The sequence below is a fragment of the Thunnus maccoyii genome, chromosome 18 (genome assembly GCF_910596095.1).
Source record: "Thunnus maccoyii chromosome 18, fThuMac1.1, whole genome shotgun sequence".
NCBI lineage: Eukaryota > Metazoa > Chordata > Actinopteri > Scombriformes > Scombridae > Thunnus > Thunnus maccoyii.
In genome coordinates this window covers 14,359,363-14,379,412 of record NC_056550.1, presented here as the reverse complement: position 1 = coordinate 14,379,412, position 20,050 = coordinate 14,359,363, and the positions used below count along the sequence as shown (strand labels likewise).

Genomic DNA, 20,050 nt, shown 5'->3' with positions numbered 1-20,050 from the left:
AAGTAGTTGCAGTAATAGCAGGTGTTTCAGCTGTGGTTGTAAACAAATTGTAAAGACATATGACAGCATTTACAGCATAAAAGATGCAGGAAATGTAGGCACAAGAAGCCTTAGATGTGGTTCCCTTTGTACTGTCAATAATACAATGCTTCATATGGTTTTATTTCTCTATAAGACAACACATTTCCATGAGCATATCAGCAACCATTACAGATGTTTTTTTTTTCCATCAGAAGTCATAAAACACAGACATTCAGGTGAAAGTAGACTTCATATGACTCTTTATATTTGTCAGCATTGTAAGGATACAATACAAAATACAGACTTAACACTTTATAGGCCTTAAACAGACAGCAACACTTCAGAAGTTTAAATTCTATAATTCAAGCAGAATCAAACAATTCATAAGTTTAGAAAACAAAGCATTTACCACTGTAGCTGCACATATTATTCTTGTCATAATAATTTGCTTTACCATTTAAAAATATCACTTGAAGACTAAGCTTTATGCTTCACAAAGCAATGGCATATCTGAAAAGCTGGTATGCTGTATTATTAGATTGACAATTATGTAAAATACTGAATCTGCTGCACTAAACTTAACAACACTGCTGTCCTCTCAGTGGTATAACTTCCTGTTCAGACATATGATATGATCAATAAAAGAAATATTTTGGCAATAAATGAAGGTAACAAAGTGCTTTATACAGTATATTGTAGCGACTGTATTCTTTATATTCACTCTCCTTCTGTACAGTACAAACACAAGATATCTCTGTTACAGTAAAATGAGTATAATATCTAAAGTGGAACACAGCTAAACATCCACATATTGCACACTGCCCGCTGTAATCTCCACATGATCCCAAATCTACTATCTGTTATTGCGTGTTAATGACTTTAGCTGGGTTAAAAATGATCCTTGCAACAGTTTAAATTGTCTTTTATAAAACAAGTAGTAAGTTCCAACTCCCACTGACATTGTCTCATATGTACAAGTAGGTAGCATTCAAAGTTAAGTATCATACATTACCATTTAGAAAACAATTCATACAGCTATGATTGACATGGTAAGTTTTGGAAAACTCATTGACACAATGCAGCAAATGAAACAATCCATTTTTACAAAGTACCATCAGGACAGCTGAGTATTTGAGTGTTTACTCAAGAAAATAAGCTACACTTAGTAAAGAACTCATATTACATTCAGTGTGGTGGGCGGCTTACAAAAATACACAACATGTAAACTAAGAGGAAAACTGCTTTTGTGGTTTTCTTCCAAACCTCCAACTGTACTGTATGTGAGGGTATTTTAATTAAACATCTATTTCAGGATAAATTTTCATTTGTAAAGCTACTTCTTATATATCACAAAGATTTTATTGTAGAATTATATACCACCCTTACAGAGGTATTCAATGACCTAAACTCAGTCTTAGATAAAGAAAACTTAAACTATAGGAGGTTGCTGAGTAACTATCTTTCAAACAGCAGAGATACCTTGACGGCCAAACAAGGTGTTGTTCTATTACTGGTCTTCTTAGCCATTTAAGTTTTCAATACAGGAGGATACATATAGTACACCACTGGCATAAAGCTAAATTATCCATCTTTGATGCAAGAGACTTTATATTTTGCCTCTTTCCAAAACTTCTTCATTGCCCTTAATTTGGCCAAAAACACATAAATACTGTACATAAAAACTTGTTTTTTTTTTGCTCAAAAGTGTGTATCTGTGTATGTGGGTGTGTGTATATACAGAGTATGTGTACAGTACGTCTGTAGATGTATCTGTGTACATGTGTGCATGCTGTATGAACTATGTGATCATCTCTTTATGTGTGTGTGTGTGTTACCAGGCCAGCGGTGAGGCCATTCGTGGACTTCTGGGGCTCTTCGGGTTTTCTGCAATTTGCTGATCACTGAGAGCTCTCTGTGGTAAAAAACAAAACAAAACAAAAACAAAAACAAATAAACATGATTTTCTTATTTCTGTGGTTCTTTTATAGTTTGTGGAATATATTGTAATGTTGCATGTATCTTTTCTTTATAGCTATTTTATAGTTTTTATAAAACCTTAAAAACTTACAGTTAATGAAACTTACAGTATGACAGTGAGATTAAAATTCCTTATTATTACAACTGCTCTTAAACTGGTGTCCTTTGATTTTCATCCCATCTACATTTACATCGAAAACTATCATCTTTGTAGAAACTGAATGTGAATTGCATTTATGAACAAATTAAATTCCTTATACAGATCAAGCTCCCTGAGAATAACATTCAGAAACAACAACATACTGATCCTGCTGCTGTATGTACAGTAGCTCATTATTAGTAATGTGACCTTGCAGACTTTCTCTCCACATTTCTTATTCAACGTAGGCTGTGCTCATTACTAAACACACTCCACCTCCCTCTTTGAAAACAAAACACTGGCAGAGAGGAAAATCCAGTAGGCAATGAGGTAATTATTAGACATTAACAGTCACAGTGAAATTGTTTATCTACAACCATTTAAGTCCCAAGCTATTTGAAGAAAAATGAAGGTTATCTCGGACCATAATATTCATAGTTTGGGGGAAAGCTGAGAAGGAACAACAGAGCATAACATGCATGAAGTTTTGACTGTCATACTGTAGAGATGACACAAGGGATTATTTGAATAAATGAATGGTTGAATCTTTCTTCCTCACCTCAAACTTGCTGATGAATTCAGAAAAGATACCAAAGAAGGCCTCAGTGTTGGCGTTTTTGCCATCCTCTCCAAAGTAGGAAGCAGTTTTGGAAAATTCTTCCATTGCTCTCTGTTGGAGGGACTCCAGAGACTGGACCGCTGGATGGCTGTTTTCCAGGTAGTTCTACACAAACTGGAGTTAAGGGAGACAAACGTTTCACATAGTACATCCCATCTGCTACATCTACATCTTTCTATTTATTTCTCACTGGTCTGTTTCTCTGGCAAATTTGTGAAGGATACACTCATGACAACAGCAAAACGGTCCTCAGCAGTCGCAGGCATCTTCTGACAGGCTGAGCGAATGTCCTGGATGGTTGTATGGAGGTCATTCATATCTGATGTGATAGTCCTCTGGTTTACTGAAGACGTTTTTTGTGCAGTAACAAATATGAAAAATGACAATAATGAATACATCTTGAATTAATGTTCAGTATATTTTAAAATGTTACGTAATTAGGATAGAAAAAAAAGGTAACTGTAGTCTGTTACAGATAAAAAAAAGACGTAGTCAGATTACCAATACATTTAGTAAAAATTAGATTATGGGATTACAATTTTAAAATACATTAAAATACATTTTAAAATAAAGAACGATATACTGCCATGCACTGTAAAAGTCTCAAACATAAGCAGAGCAGGAACGAGAGGGCAAACTAAATAACTGATCCACGGTGCTGTGAGTAGAGGATGATACCACGAGGCATGCACAGGTGCACACACTGGGTGCACATACACACACTTCACACACAGTGAACTTATGTTGGGAGAGTAGGTGGGGACGGTCATTATGCACTGTGGCAGTCCCAAAGACTCGTACAAATAAGTTAAAAGAGAGCTTGAGTATATGACAGCTTGTAGTGCACATAACGGCTCTCCACTGAGATGACTGTGTGTGTTTAACATGCCCAGAGCTGACAGTGTGTCATTGGTCGTCGAGTACGTTCAATACTGAATGAGTTAGAGGAAACTCAGATGTATCATGCAGATAGAACCGAATAAAAGGACACAGTGAAGCCCATGATGCTGCGGCACATATGTCTGCCTCTGCCATTCCTCTGAGAAGAGCTGTGGAGGAGGACGAAGCTCTCGTAGAGTGGGCACGAATACCCAGCGGGGAGTCTTCCCCCGCTGTGCCATACAGTATTCCTGTGTGATAGCTTCACACATCCAGTGGGCCAAGCGCTGTTTCGTCAGAGGATTTCCCTGAGAATGTTCTCTGTAATGCTCATCATGTGTTGTGCACTTTCATTGTAGGTCTATAGGCTACTGCCTGGATTTGCTTGATGAAAAGCAAGTTTTTCTTTAAAAATACATTGAGCAGAGGAAACATTTTTGATGCTAAAAATCTTGGTTTCCCCATTTTCTTTCCTGAGGTTACATTTTTCTGTTGTCTTACAGAATACACTTAAGTAAAGATCATCTTATTGATATTTCTTTTTTCTTGTGTTTATTTGCATATTTGGTATTGAGGTAATCCAAAAATAAAGGAAAGTAATCAAGTTACGCTTCTTTAATATTGTGATACTTGGATTAGGTTGCTGACTACATTTTTTAACAGTTAATTAGTAATTGTATCGTAATACATTTTTAAAATAACCCTCCCAACCCTGTCAATTTACCTTTGGCTGCAAGAGGAACCATGGTTAGATCTTTGGAAAAATCCAACACTTCAGGAAAGTGATGGCATAATGACTTGACCAGAATATGCAGAAACGTTGACTTCCCATCCACTGTTTTAGTTGTGCTTAACTGCAGAGGACATAACAAGGGACATGATGAGCAATAAAACAGGTTGAAAAAAAACAGACATTTCTATTGGTGTGTGATGTACCTCTGTAAGGAAGTTGATCTTGAATCCTGTTGTCTTACTGGTTTTAGGCTGGCTGTTATTCAAGTAGTTCCCCATCGCCAACACAAACTAAAGAAAGACAACTCAGTAAGCGGAACTGAAGCTCTGTCAAATAACTAATCTTTAAACTTATCTTGATACAATTGCAACACATTCTTTGATCTCTTAAATGTATTAATTTTTTTCCTAAAATTAAAGTCCTGTTTTACGACATTCAAAGTAAAAAATTAAGATAAACTGTATGTCTAGTTCCAGTTCTTTGAAAAAGAAAACATACTTTACTGTTCTGATAACTAATCTGATAACAAACACCATGTCCCACAGTGCAGTGGGAGGTGGTTTGTTGCTATGTGTCTTATCAAAATCTCACAGCTGTAAAAGCAGCATTTTTATGCCATTATCATAACAGCAGGGGTTTATTTATATAAAGATGATATTTTTTAATTTTAATGTACTTAGCTGTATTCTACCTCTAGTATCTTGGCCAGCTTCTTGCTTGTCTTCAGCTCTAAGGAGGCCTTGTATATACAGTCGTACGCTCCCCTCAGCTCCTCTGTCTTCTCCTGTAGAGAACACTTGAAGAGGAGGCTCTGCAGACGGACCTTGTACTCTGGTACCGATAACATCTTGTGGGAAACACAAACAAATCAGGCAACACAAAGAGAGGTGAGTGATGATGAAAATGCAGCAAATGTACAATGACACAACCTCAGGTAACCAACCCACTCATCCACACTCTGCCAGGACTGTACCTGCAACACAAACTGGTCTGGCTCGCTGAGTTTGCTCGGGTCCTGTCTGTACTCTTCATACTTTTTCACCTCCTCTGCATCAGGGGCATACAGCAGCAGTTGTTTGATGTGAGTTTGCTCCAGCCTATCAGTGGCCATGTTCATCAGCACCTGACGCAGCTCCCCAGGGGACAGCTTCAGGTGGGCTATCAGGATGGCTAGAGGTTAAAAAAACAAAGGCCAGCAGGATTAAAATGCTTAATTCTGAGCCATAAAAGAGCCCATAAATCTGGGTTACTAAGAAAAAGGACGAAGCATCATCATCTTCACTTTCATCTTGACTTCTGAGCTACTATTGAATTTTTCAAAACAGCATAATAAAATAAAATGGTCAAAAGTTTGGACACACCTTCCCCTTCCCTTGAATGAGTGTCCAAATTTTTGACTGGTACTGCATATGACAACACATAATAAAATTTTAAGTAATTGTATACTAACAGGCATTGTAGGCCTTCTTATGGGACAGAATTTCAATCACATCTTTCTTCTTGAAAGTTTCTGGCTGTGGAGATGGCTCTGGAGCAGGCACTGAAAATGGGATCAGTGTTAGTACAAACTCAAATGTTAACCATGCACATGGTATACGGTATACAGATAAAGGAAGAGAAAGATAACATAAATTAAGACATTTTACATGACATTTTTGGCAAGGGTTTGTAAAGGGCGGACTACAAGGAGCACAACAACAGAATAGGTTTAGAACACACACTTACAGTCCACAAACGCAAGGGGAAAAATTAGATAAAGACTGGGAAAAATAATAATATAAGATGATTTTTTTAGATCAGTTACACATAGAATAGGGAACATGACTGGGGGTTTAAATAGATCCATTGACTAACCATCACAATCCGGGGATACAGAGATCAAAGCACCAGGATGATGATGTGCTAAGAAATAATGACGCATAATCAAATGTCAAATCGACCACCAGTTAAAGCACTAAAATGATTTCTCCATGTCTCTATGTATGCATAAATGGGGCTAACTCACTGATTAATCCAGAATTCTTTACACATTGGCTAATGATCTTTAGCTGTGCTTAAATTTAAAGTAGTGCAGATATGCATACAGCCACTTGTACTCACGGGAGCTCTTCTGTGTCCCAAAGTGCAGCTCCAGATCCAGATACTTCACCATGTCATGCAGTTTTTCATAGTCAGAATTTGCTCCCAACTACCAAAGACATGCAAAAATCGTACATCAATAACATTTTCAACACTAAAATTTGTAGTTTTATAGATAATTTCCAATTTAGAATTTGAAATTCCAAACCCCACACATCTCACCTGTCCCCAGATGGTGCCCTCTGAGTTTTCCACCTGCTCCCAGCGCAACCTCTTCACACTCATGTGGTTGGAGTCCATCCTGGAGAGACTGGGCCTTGGCAGGGGTGGAGGGGAGCAAGGTGGGGGCAGGGGTGGAGGCGGAGGGGGCTCCACGTGCTCTGAGGGGTCTGATAGAGAGTGGGGGAGGGACTGGGGCTGACTCGGTTTGTGGTGGGCCTGGGTTTGGGGCTGGTGTTGGGACTGCAGCAGGTGGTGGGAGGGTTGGGACTGTGGACGGGTGGCTTGGGTGGAGGATTGGACTTGGTGCTGGGATTGGTGGTGTTGGGGCAGGGGCTGGAACGTGGAGAGGGTGGGCTGGTGCGGCTGGAGGGGCTGGAGGGGCTGAAAGGTAGAAAGAAGGGGCTGGGGTCTGTGGGGCTGCTGGGGAGGGTGGATGACTTGAATCTGGTGTTGGAAGTCCTGCGGTGGGGGCTGTGGGGTCATGTGGTGGATGTGGTGGATCTGAGGAGTGCTGGAGTGGTGGTGGGTCTGCTGGATTGAGTGGGGTCTCTGGGGAGAGGGTTTGGTGGGCTGGGGGTGATGGGTTTGGTGGATCTGCTGCTCTTGGTGTCTTCCCTGCGGTGACACTTGGGTTTGATGATGACCTTTCAGACTTCTGCGGCTCTGGTGTGAGTGGCTCTCCCGGTTTAGCTGAACTTGGAGGGGGGCAGGCTCTTGCTGGACTTGATGCAGAAGCTCTGTGGAGGAGTGATGGGGCTTCGGTTGGTGCATCTGATGAGCTTGATGGAGAAGCTCTGTCGAGGAGTGGTGGGCCTGGGGTTTGTGTATTTGATGGAGCAGCTCGGTGGACGAATGGTGGGCTTGTCCCCGATGCATCTGGTGAGCTTGATGGAGAAGTTCGGTCGAGGAGTGGTGAGGCTGCATTTGCTGCATCTGGTGTGCTTGGTGCAGGAGTTCAGATGAAGAATGATGGGCCTTGGATTTATGCATTTGGTGGAGCATTTCTGATGACGAGTAGTGGGCTTGTTGCATCTGTTGCAGCATCTCAGCAGATGAGTGGTGGGCTTGTGATTGTTGCAACTGGTGGAGCACCTCGGCAGAGGAATGGTGAGCTGGGGCTTGGTGCATCTGGTTAAGCATTTCCGCTGAAGAATGGTGGGGCTGGGTTCTTAGGCCCTGATGACTTTGGTAGATACCTTCAGCATACTGACCCTGCTGGCTGGGATGGACTGTTGGTTGGGGTGACGGCTGGTGTGGGGGTGGGGCTGAGCGAGACTGACGTCGGTGGTAATGACTGTGGTGGACCTGTTGCTGCTGTGCTTGGCGTATCATGTAGAGAGGATGGTTAACGTGTTGGTGGGTGGAGTCTGGTGAGGGGAGGGGGGGTAAGGACTGGTGCAGTTGTTGGAGAGGGAGTGGAGAGTGGGATTTCTGTTGTGTGGGCTGGGCAGGCATCGAGTGGTGGCTCTGGTAGATCAGTTGCATTTGTTGCTCCTCGAAGGCTTGGCGCTCTTCGTAAGCTTTTTGCTCCTCATAAGCTTTACGTTCCTCGTATGCCTTTTGCTCCTCATAAGCTTTACGTTCCTCATATGCTTTTTGCTCCTCATAAGCTTTACGTTCCTCGTATGCTTTTTGCTCCTGGTAGGCTTGAAGCTCCTCAAATGCTTTTTGCTCTTTGTAGGCTTGACGCTGTTCATACACTTTTTGTTCCTGGTAGGCTTGACGCTGTTCATATACTTGTCTTTCTTGGTAGACTTGTTGCTCTTGGTACATTTGTTGCTCCTCAAAAGTTTTTTGCTCCTCATACGCCTTCTGCTCCTCATAGGCTTGTCTCTCTTTGAAAATTTTCTCCTGGTAGGCCTGCTGCTCTTGGAACAGTTGTTGTTCTTCATAGGCTTTCTGCTCTTCATATGCTTGCCTCTCTTTATATGCTTGTTGTTCCTCGTAAGCTTGTCTTTCCTGGTAGACTTGTTGTTCTTGGAAGGCCTTTAGCTCTTGTATGGTAGCATGAACCTGTATGTCCTCTCTTGTGGGCATCATTTTATGTAGGGAGTGGCGTTTAGTTGGCAGATTACTGCGGGGTGGAGGTGGGGGAGGTGGGCCAGATTTCCGGCGGATGGGCACATATGCTCTCGGGGAGTGTTCAGGGGTGTAGTTAAGCTGTTGCTGCTGTTGCTGCTGAGGCTGAGTCTGAGCAGGTACAGGAGAGGGAGGAGGCGGATCATTGAACTGAACAGGTGGGGGTGGAGGAGGGGTCATGGGGGGCGGAGGGATGTGGTCAGAGGATGAGGAGTAGGTGAGGGAAGAGGCATTCTCCTCTCCACTGCTGCTCTGAACATCACTTGGGCTGCTGAGTTCTGGGGCCACAAATCCTCCATTTTCTTCTTCGTCCACCCCCAACTCTTCTTCATTGTCCTCATCCTCCTCATCTGGGAATCCCATCTGCACAACATCCTGGCATTAACACCAATTACACTTCATTAGCTCATCAATGTCAAAAAACCTTTGAAATTCTTTTGGTACAGTTGTCAAGCCGGACGAGTTGATCAAAAATTTGTTTACATTCTTTTAATTGGCTTTCTTCACTGTAACACTAAACCAAACCTCAGACATTTCGGCTTAATAATCACTTGATTTGTAATGTTGGACTTGAATTTAATGTAAGTGTTTCTACAACATTACTTTCAACCATTTAAAGCTACAATTTAAAGCATGATAAAGAGAAATTTTCCAAAAACTATAGTTGATCATTCAATTTATAAGCCTCTAGCATATTTGTACAAAAAATAATCTTTATTCACCAAACAGAATGACCTTAAAGTCCAATTTTATGCTTTATGGTCACAAATGGGTTAACAGACTGTTTGAAACTTAATTGTTCCACTGCTACGGGTGTCTATTTGATGCTGAGGACTAATATAATAATTTAAAATTAATGATTGTTAACTTAAAATACACAAAAACCAATAACATCTGACTATATACAGTACAATATATGTGATAAACTGAATAAAGATTATTAGTAGTCAAATGATCAGCTAATTATTTTTTAATACAGACTTCATTACAAGGCTGTTTTTCCCAGGCCTGTGACCAGGAATGTGAATCTACCTCCTCGTAGTCATTTTCAGGTGTCAGGAAGTCATCAACGATGGCCACCCTCTGTCCCAGCTGCTCACTCAGTGCGTCCAGAAAACGATCTGTGTCTTCAGACCGAGGCGGTTTGGAGAAAGTGTATCGGCGCTTGCTGCTGCGGTGGGCGGGGGGACTCGATGGGTAGTCAGGGGGCTCCGGTGGTGAAGGTGGGGGGCTGTCCAGGCTAATGTAGGGGTTGGACTCCCCACTGGTCTGACTTGTCAGCCCTGATGAGTAGAACTGGGATGGAGGAGGGCTGGGAAGAGGCTCTGACCAGGATGCAGGAGGAGGGGGGGCTTTACGGCTACCTAAGATTAGGAAGAGACATACAAAGTTATTTAATGAAGGCTAAATCTCTGAAGCATCATGTTATGTGCGGTGCCTGATAGAAATGTCTTTCTGCTGACTTTCAGAGGTCTATGAATAAATAGAAGAAATACATAAAAAGGCTTCCTGTCAGTGACAGTGTGGTCAGTTCTTCTCACTCTGTGTTTGTATACTCATAAGTCCTATCCAGACTCAGTTTATCTTTTATAAAGTGTTCAATATTGTTTTGTTTTTTTCAACAAAATCTTCATTAGACCACTTTAAATATCAACACACTTTCGCTTCTCGAGAATTTGTAGGAAATTCCCCTTGTCCCTCACCAACCCCATTCAATCTCAAGCAAACAATACCAATATTGCACTAGATTTCTTGTAGATGTTTTAAATAGCAGTTGTGGGCAATCAAGGAGACGTTTCCCTCTATGATAAAAAATTTTGAAAAGTTCCACATTTGGAGAAAGGGCTGTGCACAAAAGCCAAGCTGAACATGTCTCCCAGAGGAACTAACCATACCAGAAAACAGATTTTTGACTGAAGGGAGTCTTTTACTGTGTGTTTTCTAGTTCCACTTCCACCATCACCATAGCCTCCTTATGAGAATAAGAGTTTCAAGACTACTGAAAGCCCACTTTGCATCTAATGTACCCGTAACCTGAGAGTCTGACCCTGCGTGATGCAGATTCAACCTATCCCTAATCTGGGGGGAGCAGGTCTGGAAGAGAAGTCATGGGTGAATCAGGTCAAAGATGGCAACTTATTCCCCATGTGTAATGTTAGCTCTGACTCTGTACTGCCTTCATGCACACAATTTAAAACTATTAAAAGACTAATTATTACAGCCTGACTGGAAAAATAATGAAAGCAGAGGGTTGTTTCTGTGCTTATTTAGGTACATTTGTGTGAAATCATAAAAATCTCTGTCAATGTAAAATTCAGGGATAGTCAGCAGAGTCAGAAATGGGTTGGCTACCTTGGGATTTATCATTGTTGCACTGCAGTACTAAAAATATTTTGTTATCCTCCCTCTCTCTCACCATTCCACTTGAAACACACACACTCACTCAAACACAATAAATAAGAAAGGTTGTTATTTTATGTTGTATATTAGTTCATTCCAGCTGCTACGGGTTTAGTATAAATGTATACTTTTGGCTACCTGTGTTAGCATGTATTGTAGGGGAAGCTGTGCCGGAAGGAGGTTCCAGATCCAGCAAACTCTCAGGGGCAGGAGGAGGGCGACTCTTCAGGGACTTGGACCTCTTGGCTGAGTACATGTTCTCCAGTTCAGCATACACTGCTGACAACTTGTATGGTGGAAATGTACAAAGAGACCAAAGTAAGACTTCTTGCCCTAATTTCATAATAACTGCTGCAATTATTGGTGAATTCTACTGTGATATTGATTTTTTTCCTGTGAAGATGGGCTGGTACATACATTGGTGAGGTTGTTGGGAGTCTCAGGAAGTGAGGTACCATCTCCTGACTGTCTTTCCCCTGGAGCCAACCTCATCCCTGTCTCCAGTACTGGCTCTGCACGGACGCCTATGATAATCCACGCATTAGAATAACTTAAATACAACACAATTGCACTCCAGAGGACTAAATGGGAGCCAGCTCTGGCTTATATATGGTTGTCAGATTTGGTTTTAGGCTGTGGGATGATTTGTGCTGAGGCTAGGGTGGTTAACGAAGGCTATCTTTGAACCAGTGACGTCAGAATCTGGCATTAGTCTGAAATCCAGTTGTACCAGATTTAGTCCAGGGTGGTGCTAAGCCTTTTGGTTGTATTGGATTATAATAAACTATTATTAAATAAATAAAATACGGTGAAATATACAGTATGAATTTATGTCAGCCACACTGGTCATGTAAAAAGAAGTCAAAAGCTGGAAACAAAAGAGCAAACAAAAATAATCTAACTGTGTTTATGACCACAATGAGGATTATGCTGAAGATAACAATACTGATGATGGTGATGAGAATATTAATGTCACTACTGCTACGGATAAAAACAGAAAGGATGATAAAAAATAATGAAGTCAGGTTCTGTACCCATGCCCAAGTGTGTGCCGATGACCAGGTCATCAGAGCTACGTCCCCTCACACTGCTCCTGTACGTGGTCCCTGTCACCCTCATGGAGCTGCTACGGCGATGGGGCTCAGGGACAACCTCAGGCTCTGGAGGAGGGGGAGGAGGTGGTGGTGGTGGTGGAACTGGAACAAACACACATAGTGGCAACGCACAGGAAGAGGCAGAGGTGTATGAAGGGCTGCAGCACCGGAGTTGATTGCACTTTACTGGACAGGGGAATTCATTCAAGATCCCCATGACGATACATTCTCATGACAGTTACTTTTATTCATGTGATACTTTTCCCAATCTCACACACAAACTCCTTTTCATTGATACACGTATAAACCCCAAAAGCCACATATGCCCAAAGAATTTAAAAGGACAAATGTGTGCACTCACCTGGTGCTTTGTATCCAAGGAAGCGCGAGATCTTGCTCTGGCAGTGCTCCTGCTCTTCATACGTCAGCAGCTGGTAGACAAATTGCCAGATCACCTGTTTGGCTGGGGTATCCAGCACCGGGAACACATCCACGATCAGAGTGTCAACATTCCTGTTGCCATGGAAACACAGGCAAGGTGACAGAGATCGCCTGGCTGTCTAATCAGAAGTCATGGGAATTAGTGGCTAACAGGGAAAGTTGAGCTCTGGGGTATTGCCAACTTTGTAGGTGACCAAATATAATATATATATACATTTAAAATTACCATAGGACACAGTTTTGTTATCCCCGTGCTCAACTGATCCATTGGGTTATTTGTGACACTTAACTGAATTATCTACAGAAAGAGTCAAATTTAATGAGTTATCACATAACACAATATGTTCATTAATTCTTTTCGATAGATTTTGTCCATTCATCTCTTCTTCTGTGCCTCCTGCTCACCTGTGCTGGAAGAAGTTCTCCAGAGCCTTGCAGATGGTATACCTCTCTTGGATAGTCAGCAGGTGCTCCAGCTGCTGTCCAAAGGTACGGCCCTGCACCCTGATACTGGGAGGCAGAATCTCTGCTACCCACTGCAGGGAGCTGAGCATAGGAGAGCGGGCACGTTCTGTGGGAACGCCACCCCCTGTGAGGTCCTGCTCTGATAGGCTGAAAGTAGGCGGGCCGTCCTCCACTACCAGGGTGGGCATGGCACCACTGCCTTGGAGCATGGATACCACCTTCTCGTGGGAGGAGGTCCTACAGGCAGACACATGGTATGCATGAAGACATATGCCAACACACTGTATGATAGCCTTTTTACTGCATCTACCAGAGCTGGTTATTTTGTAGAAAAAACAACTGCATCCCTTAAATACATTTCTAATATGTATTAAGCATAATATATAAGCATATTAAGTGTCCCACCAGGGATAAAAACACACTAGACCACTGCTACACAATATTAAAGGATGTATATGGCTCTGTTCCCCGTGCAGCTTTAACACTCTCTGATCACTGTCTGGTTCATCTTCTTTCAGGAAGGCATCTGTCTGAAAGTCTGCGTTGACCAGCTGGCCCTCTTCACACAGATTTTCAACAGATCACTGGAGCTGTGTAAAGTCCCCTCCTGCGTCAAACACTCCACTATTGTCCCGGTCCCCAAGAAATCCTCCATCACTGGACTGAATGACTACAGGCCTGTCACCCTGACATCTGTGGTCATGAAGTCCTTCGAGAGACTGGTGTTGACCCACCTGAAGGACATCACAGGCCCCCTGCTGGACCACCTGTAGTTTGCCTACCAGGTAAACAGGTCAGTGGATGATGCAATCATCATGGGACTGCACTACATCCTGCATCACCTCGACTCCCCAGGGAGGCATGCAAGGATCCTGTTTGTGGACTTCAGTTTGACATTTAACACCATCATTCCAGAAGTCATCCTCACCAAACTCACACAGCTCTCTGTGCCTGCCTCCACCTGTCAGTGGATTACAAACTTCCTGACAGACAGGGAGCAGCAGGTGAGGTTGTGAAAAATCACATATAGCACCCAAACAGTCAGCATTGGTGCCCCTAAGGGATGTGTGCTCTCCCCACTGCTCTTCCCCCTCTACACCAACGACTGCGCCTCAGGAGACCCATCTGTTCAACTTTGCAGATGACACAACAGTCCGCAGCCAAATCTGAGTTGGAGAGGAATCTGCATACAGATGGGATGTCGAACAGTTGACCCTGTGGTGTGGTCAAAACAGCCTGGAGGTGAACACGTTCAAAATTGGAGATGACAGTGGACTTCAGGAGGAGTCCCCCATCACTGCCCTCCCTCACCATACTCAACCACACTGTGTTGGCTGTGGAATCCTTAAGGTTTCTGGGATCTACGATCTCCCAGGACCTGAAGTGGGAGTCCCACATCGACAAGGTCATCAAAAAGGCCCAGCAGAGGATGTACTTCCTGCACCAGCTCAGGAAATACAACCTGCCTCAGGATCTGCTGATCCAGTTCTACACTGCAGTCATCGAATCTGTTCTCTACACTTCCATCACTGTCTGGTTTGGATTGGCCACCAAACAGGACAGGAACAGACTACAATGGACAGGTCTGCAGAAAAGCTTATCAGTGCTGACCTGCCCACCATCCAGGATCTGTACACCTCTAGTGTCAGGAAACAGGCAGGGAAAATCACTGCAGACCCCTCATACCCTACACATAACCTGTTCCACCAAAACCACCGGACACAGGAAAAATTTCTTCCCCCTCACCTTCACGCTTATAAACAGTTTAAGAGAAATTCCATATTTTTCAACCTGGACCCTATTTTCCCATCTTTTTCAGTATAAGTTACTAATGGGAACAAACATCTTTGGAATTGTTCCAGTATTGAGCGAGCTTCAGCTAGGACACGGGCTGCAAAATATAATCCTTGGGGGCAATTGCGCCTGTCAAAGTACGTCTACTAAAAGTGCTTGTTTTTGCCACTGACAGGTTCAGGTTGTTATTATAAGTCAAAGAAAGTAAACACATGAACTAGTGCTCTTGCTCAATACTGGAATATGTTGGAATTTCCCTTTAATTCACTGTGGCACTGTGCAATAATCCTGGAACACTATAATACCCACTGTACCTACAAATTATATATATTGATTTTAGTCTAAAATACAAAATGTGCAATACATTTCACTTACTACTGTATATCTTAACAGGCTGTACATAACCACCTACTATACAGTATGTTTATAAAGTAACGTCTTTTTTTTCACTCTTTCTTTTGCACTCTTTACGTCTTTGCACTATTTTTATCCTGTTTACCATTTACAGTAACAGCGTCACCTGTATATAGTCATTCCTTGTATATATTTCTAAAGATTTTTGTGTTGTTATTCTGTGTAAGCACACCGAGAGCCACTAAACCGGAGTCAAATTCCTTTTATTTGTAAACATACTTGGCCAATAAAGATGATTCTGATGTATTAATTAGTCATTTCACTTTACTGCATAAAAAAGAAAACAATTTCTGCAGTAGTCATTACATTTACTACAGTGTAAACAACACTTTTATTAATTCTTTGGAGAACATCCATATCAATGTTTTTCTTTAAACTTGAGCTATTTTCAAGAAAGTTGTTTTTCTATCAAAACAATCTGAAATAAGATTTTCCCAACCAGGTGTGTGAGCTCAACAAACAATGAAACATCATCAGCATTACCATATTTATGTTTACTTGCATTTTTAACTGTTTCTTACTAATTCCATTTGCTTTGAAACAACATGGCAAAGCTTAAGTACAAATATACACAGACTTTGTAAAGTTAATTCAACCTCATGTCCAGTCCATTAAGAAACAGGATGCGGTCTCCTGGTTTTAGACCTGCCTTGTCTGCTGGGCTTCCTGTAGAACAAAGAGAATCAGAGAAAAAAGGTGTCTAATTTGACCATTTCCTTATTAAAGGAACAGCACAGCGGTGGAGTTTGATCAGCCATAACATTAAAACCTAATATTGTGTAGGTTCCCCTTGTGCCACCAAAACAGGTGTGACCTGTTGATGCATGGACTCCAAAAAACCCCTGAAGGTGTCCTCTGGTATCTGTCTCCAAAACGTTAGCAGCAGATCCTTTAAGTCCTGTAAGTTGCGAGGTGGGGCCTCCATGGATCTGACTTGTTTTTCCAACACATCCCACAGATGCTTGATCGGATTGAGTTCTGGGGAACTTGGAGACCAAGGCAACACTTGAACTCTTTTTCATGTCCCTCAAACCATTCCTGAACAATGTTTGCAGTGTAACAGGCTGCATTATCCTGCTGAAGGAGGCCACTGCCATCAGGGAATAGTGTTGCCATGAAGGGGTCGTTGGTCTGCAGCAATGTTTAGGTAGGTGGTACATGGTGGTCAAAATAACATCAACATGAATGCCAGGACCCAAGGTTTCCCAGAAGAATATTGCTCAGAGCATAACACTGCCTCCACTGGCTTGCCCTCTTCCCATAGTGCATCCTGGTGCCATCTCTTCCCCAGGTAAACAATTCAAACACCTGGCTGTTCACATGATGTAAAAGAAAATGTGATTCATCAGACCAGGCCACCTTCTTCTATTGCTCCATGGTCCAGTCCTGAGGCTCACATGCTCATTGTAGGCACTTTCCGTGGTGGGCAGTGGTCAGCATGGGCACTCTGACTGGTCTGCGGCTACGCAGCCCCATACGCATCAAGCTGCAATGCACTGTATGTTCTGACACCTGTCTATCATGCCCAATTTTTTCAGCAATTTGTGCCACAGTAGCTCCTCTGAGGGATTGGACCAGATGGGCTAGGTACTGGGTAGGTACTGACCACTGCATACCAGGAAGACCCGAAAAGACCTGACATTTTGGAGATGCTCTAACCCAGACATCTAGCCATCACAATTTGGCCCTTGTCAAAGTCGCTCAGATCCTTACGCTTGCCCATTTTTCCTGCCTCCAACACATCAACTTCAAGAACTGACTGTTCACTTGCTGCCTAATAGATCCCACCCCTTCACCGGTGCCATTTTAACGAGATAATCATTATTCACTTCACCTGTCAGTGGTTTTAATGTTTTGGCTGATCAGTACATATACACACACACACATATATACACACACATATATATATATATATATATATATATATACACACACACACACACACACACACACACACACACACACACACACACACACACACACATATATATATATATATATATATATATATATATATAACACAAGTGTGCACTCATTTTAAACTCACCTGGGATGACAGAGTCAATCCACACTGGAGCATGGCCTCTAAGAGTGAAGCCAAAGCTCATGTTGCCCTTGCACACTCTCACTGTCCTAAAGAGAGGGATTGAGCATTTATTAATGCTATAAAAGTAGTTTTATGAAAAGCAGGTGTTCAAAAATATGTATTTTATGTATTATAAATGTATTTCAAGTGATCGCTTAATTTACATTTAATGATTGAGATCATGTTTATAATGCATGGATTACCATAGACACCCTATTAGATTTAATAAACAGGTCACTGTCCACACAAAGTTTACTTTGTGTAGTTCATTGCACAGTTTTGTGGCTGAAATGTATTCAAAAAGTCCCCTGCAATTAAACTGAAAAGCCCTTCTGCCCATCCAGAAGCAACTTGAGTCAAACTGTGGTCCTTCTACAGATTTCCATATTCAGCAGACTACTTTGAATTCACATCCTGCTTGAACAGCCCCACTTAAATATGGACAGTATATCCCCAGGGAGCTGCATAACATCCTCATAAGACATAGCCATAGAGGACATAAGCAGTTTTTTGGGGCACTTTCTTCCTAAAATTTCAAGTTTTACAATCATGGCATTTCTTGTTTTAAATATTTAAAAAGAGAACAAACTGCCATCAGTTCATAAAGACATGACAGGAAACAACACAGGGGAGACGAGCAGGAGGACAGGCATGACAGTCTAAACAGGTTGATGTTCCCACTGGCTTCACCACTGACAGGTCTATTTTCCACATAAACTCCTATACATCTTAATTCACCTAAATTCCATGCATTGCTTACACAGGAGGACCTGTCACAGCAGTTATCATGTTTCTGCTGGAGTGTTTTTTTTTTTAAATGTGATCAGACATGGGTGGGGGGGGGGGATGTTATTTAAGGAAAAATGGAAAAATGCTTTTCTTTGAAATCTAAAAATGACATGAAATGCGAAATAAGAAAATCTGTCATTCCTGCTGATGTAAGGCAAAATAACACAGGAAATGAAAAGACAGGATGAGCAGAGAAAATATTGCCCAATCAAAATCTGTGATACCATTTATCACTGGTTAAAGGCTGGATCATTGACACTTCATACAGACCTGCAGTTGGTTGTGGAGCCACTGGAGTGGCCAGCGATCAGTGAGGTGGTCTTGCGCATGCCGCGGGTGGGTGGGGCCACGCCTTCTTCCGCGTGGGTGCGTGGAACTGAGCTGGCGCGGGTGGAGACCAGAAGTCGTTCTGGGTGATCCTCACTCCGGCTGCGGCGAAGGCGGTTACGGCTAGGGTCACTAAAGCTACGCCCCTTGATGCGGCTCATCAGGCTCTGGGAAACCACCTCGTCAAAGCGCTCCCGGTGCTTCTTGGGGATGAAGATCCTGGCAAACATTATGGAATCGGAGACAAATTCAGCTTTAACTAGAAAAGCTCTGGATGAAAGCAGAGGTGGAGAGGCAAAGTAGGCATCCAGTTCAGCTTCTCTTGTGTGCTGTCAATGAAAAGACCATTTCTACTTTTGCACAAAAGAGCAACATCACAAATACAGACATGCTTTGCTGTGAATGTTCTAAAGCTTAACACAAAGTCTCAAATCAGAACAAGATGTGAAGCATCTCAGCCAAAATCCCCCCCCAAATCCAAAATGTTTTATCCTGATCTCTCAAAGCATCCATTGTCCAGAGTATCCAAAAAAAAAAAAATGTAGAGGGATTCTTCTTCTGAATATGTATTGTTCCAGCAGCAGAATCCACTTAATTGGTTCAAAAATAGTTCAGTCCATATCGTCTCATGGGAGGGGAGAGGCAGGTAGAAGGGATTGGTCCAACATTAGTATGTGTGTGTGTATTTTTCAGAGTGTATGCATGTGTGTGAGCAAGAGAGAGAGAGAAGTACACGAGTAAAGCTTTTGTCTTTTTTGTGTGCTGCTGTCACATTGACAGCTGCAGGTACGAGTGCTCAGTATCAGTGACAGCTCACAGCTAATATGCGAAAAGGAAGAACCACCAAAGCCACCTCTGGGAGAAAACGCTCCACTCCCCCCACTAGTGTTATTTCCCCCTCCCATAATCAACTTCTATTGCCTTTTTCTTCTTAAAGGAAAAAACACGCCCTTAGACACTCTAAGATATCAGTTTGTGATATTTAGTGCATTCCAGTGATGGTGGAATACTGTACATGTAGATGAAAATATAGTCAATAAAATGAAGATTGAAACAAGTAGTGTTAGTTAATAATGTTTGTTGGTGTAAATAACAGAATTCTCCCTTTAAGACTGTTCATAATCAGCACCAGATAGAAAAGAAAAAAGCCTCTTCTCTTTGTTTCCCAGGACAAACACTGAAACCTGACAAAAACCACAGATGTTTTAGACTGCTGAATATGTCTTCTCCCTTGTAGCTGTGCTGTCTGCTGCATATGGTTTATATTTCACCAATTATCTGTAAGAACAAGAAAAACAGGCAACAAAACAACAGAAATGACCCAGAAATGCAAGAAACACTGCCAATAAAGTATTTTTCCTTTAAATCTAGGACGCTTTCTCCTCGTTTCTCTCTCTTTTATCTGTGGTTCTTTAAAGACATGCACATACATACAGAAGCAAATCCATCTCACACACCTAATTTGTCTCTTTTCTCTTTTGCATATCTACCA

The 20,050-nt window shown here is 42.1% G+C and overlaps 1 protein-coding gene across 2 annotated transcripts in view; it reads right to left on the bottom strand.

Annotated features, from left to right (window-relative positions):
• Positions 1-141: 141 nt before the first annotated feature.
• grid2ipa (glutamate receptor, ionotropic, delta 2 (Grid2) interacting protein, a) overlaps positions 142-20,050 on the bottom strand; it is a 31,538-nt gene continuing 11,629 nt past the window's right edge. Inside the window, exons 6-24 of one of the 2 annotated variants that reach the window (XM_042392806.1) lie at positions 18,502-18,777; positions 17,404-17,489; positions 15,953-16,022; positions 13,089-13,385; positions 12,604-12,755; positions 12,183-12,344; positions 11,566-11,672; positions 11,287-11,434; positions 9,781-10,112; positions 6,670-9,123; positions 6,469-6,556; positions 5,819-5,908; positions 5,342-5,538; positions 5,060-5,215; positions 4,572-4,658; positions 4,360-4,489; positions 2,981-3,099; positions 2,697-2,861; positions 142-1,933 (exon numbers count right to left, since the gene is read on the bottom strand). In XM_042392806.1, coding sequence (XP_042248740.1) covers positions 1,853-1,933; positions 2,697-2,861; positions 2,981-3,099; positions 4,360-4,489; positions 4,572-4,658; positions 5,060-5,215; positions 5,342-5,538; positions 5,819-5,908; positions 6,469-6,556; positions 6,670-9,123; positions 9,781-10,112; positions 11,287-11,434; positions 11,566-11,672; positions 12,183-12,344; positions 12,604-12,755; positions 13,089-13,385; positions 15,953-16,022; positions 17,404-17,489; positions 18,502-18,777 — 5,197 coding nt within the window. In that variant the 3' untranslated portion in view covers positions 142-1,852. The remainder of the gene's footprint in view (positions 1,934-2,696; positions 2,862-2,980; positions 3,100-4,359; positions 4,490-4,571; positions 4,659-5,059; positions 5,216-5,341; positions 5,539-5,818; positions 5,909-6,468; positions 6,557-6,669; positions 9,124-9,780; positions 10,113-11,286; positions 11,435-11,565; positions 11,673-12,182; positions 12,345-12,603; positions 12,756-13,088; positions 13,386-15,952; positions 16,023-17,403; positions 17,490-18,501; positions 18,778-20,050) is intronic. The other variant, XM_042392807.1, reaches the window with a different exon arrangement.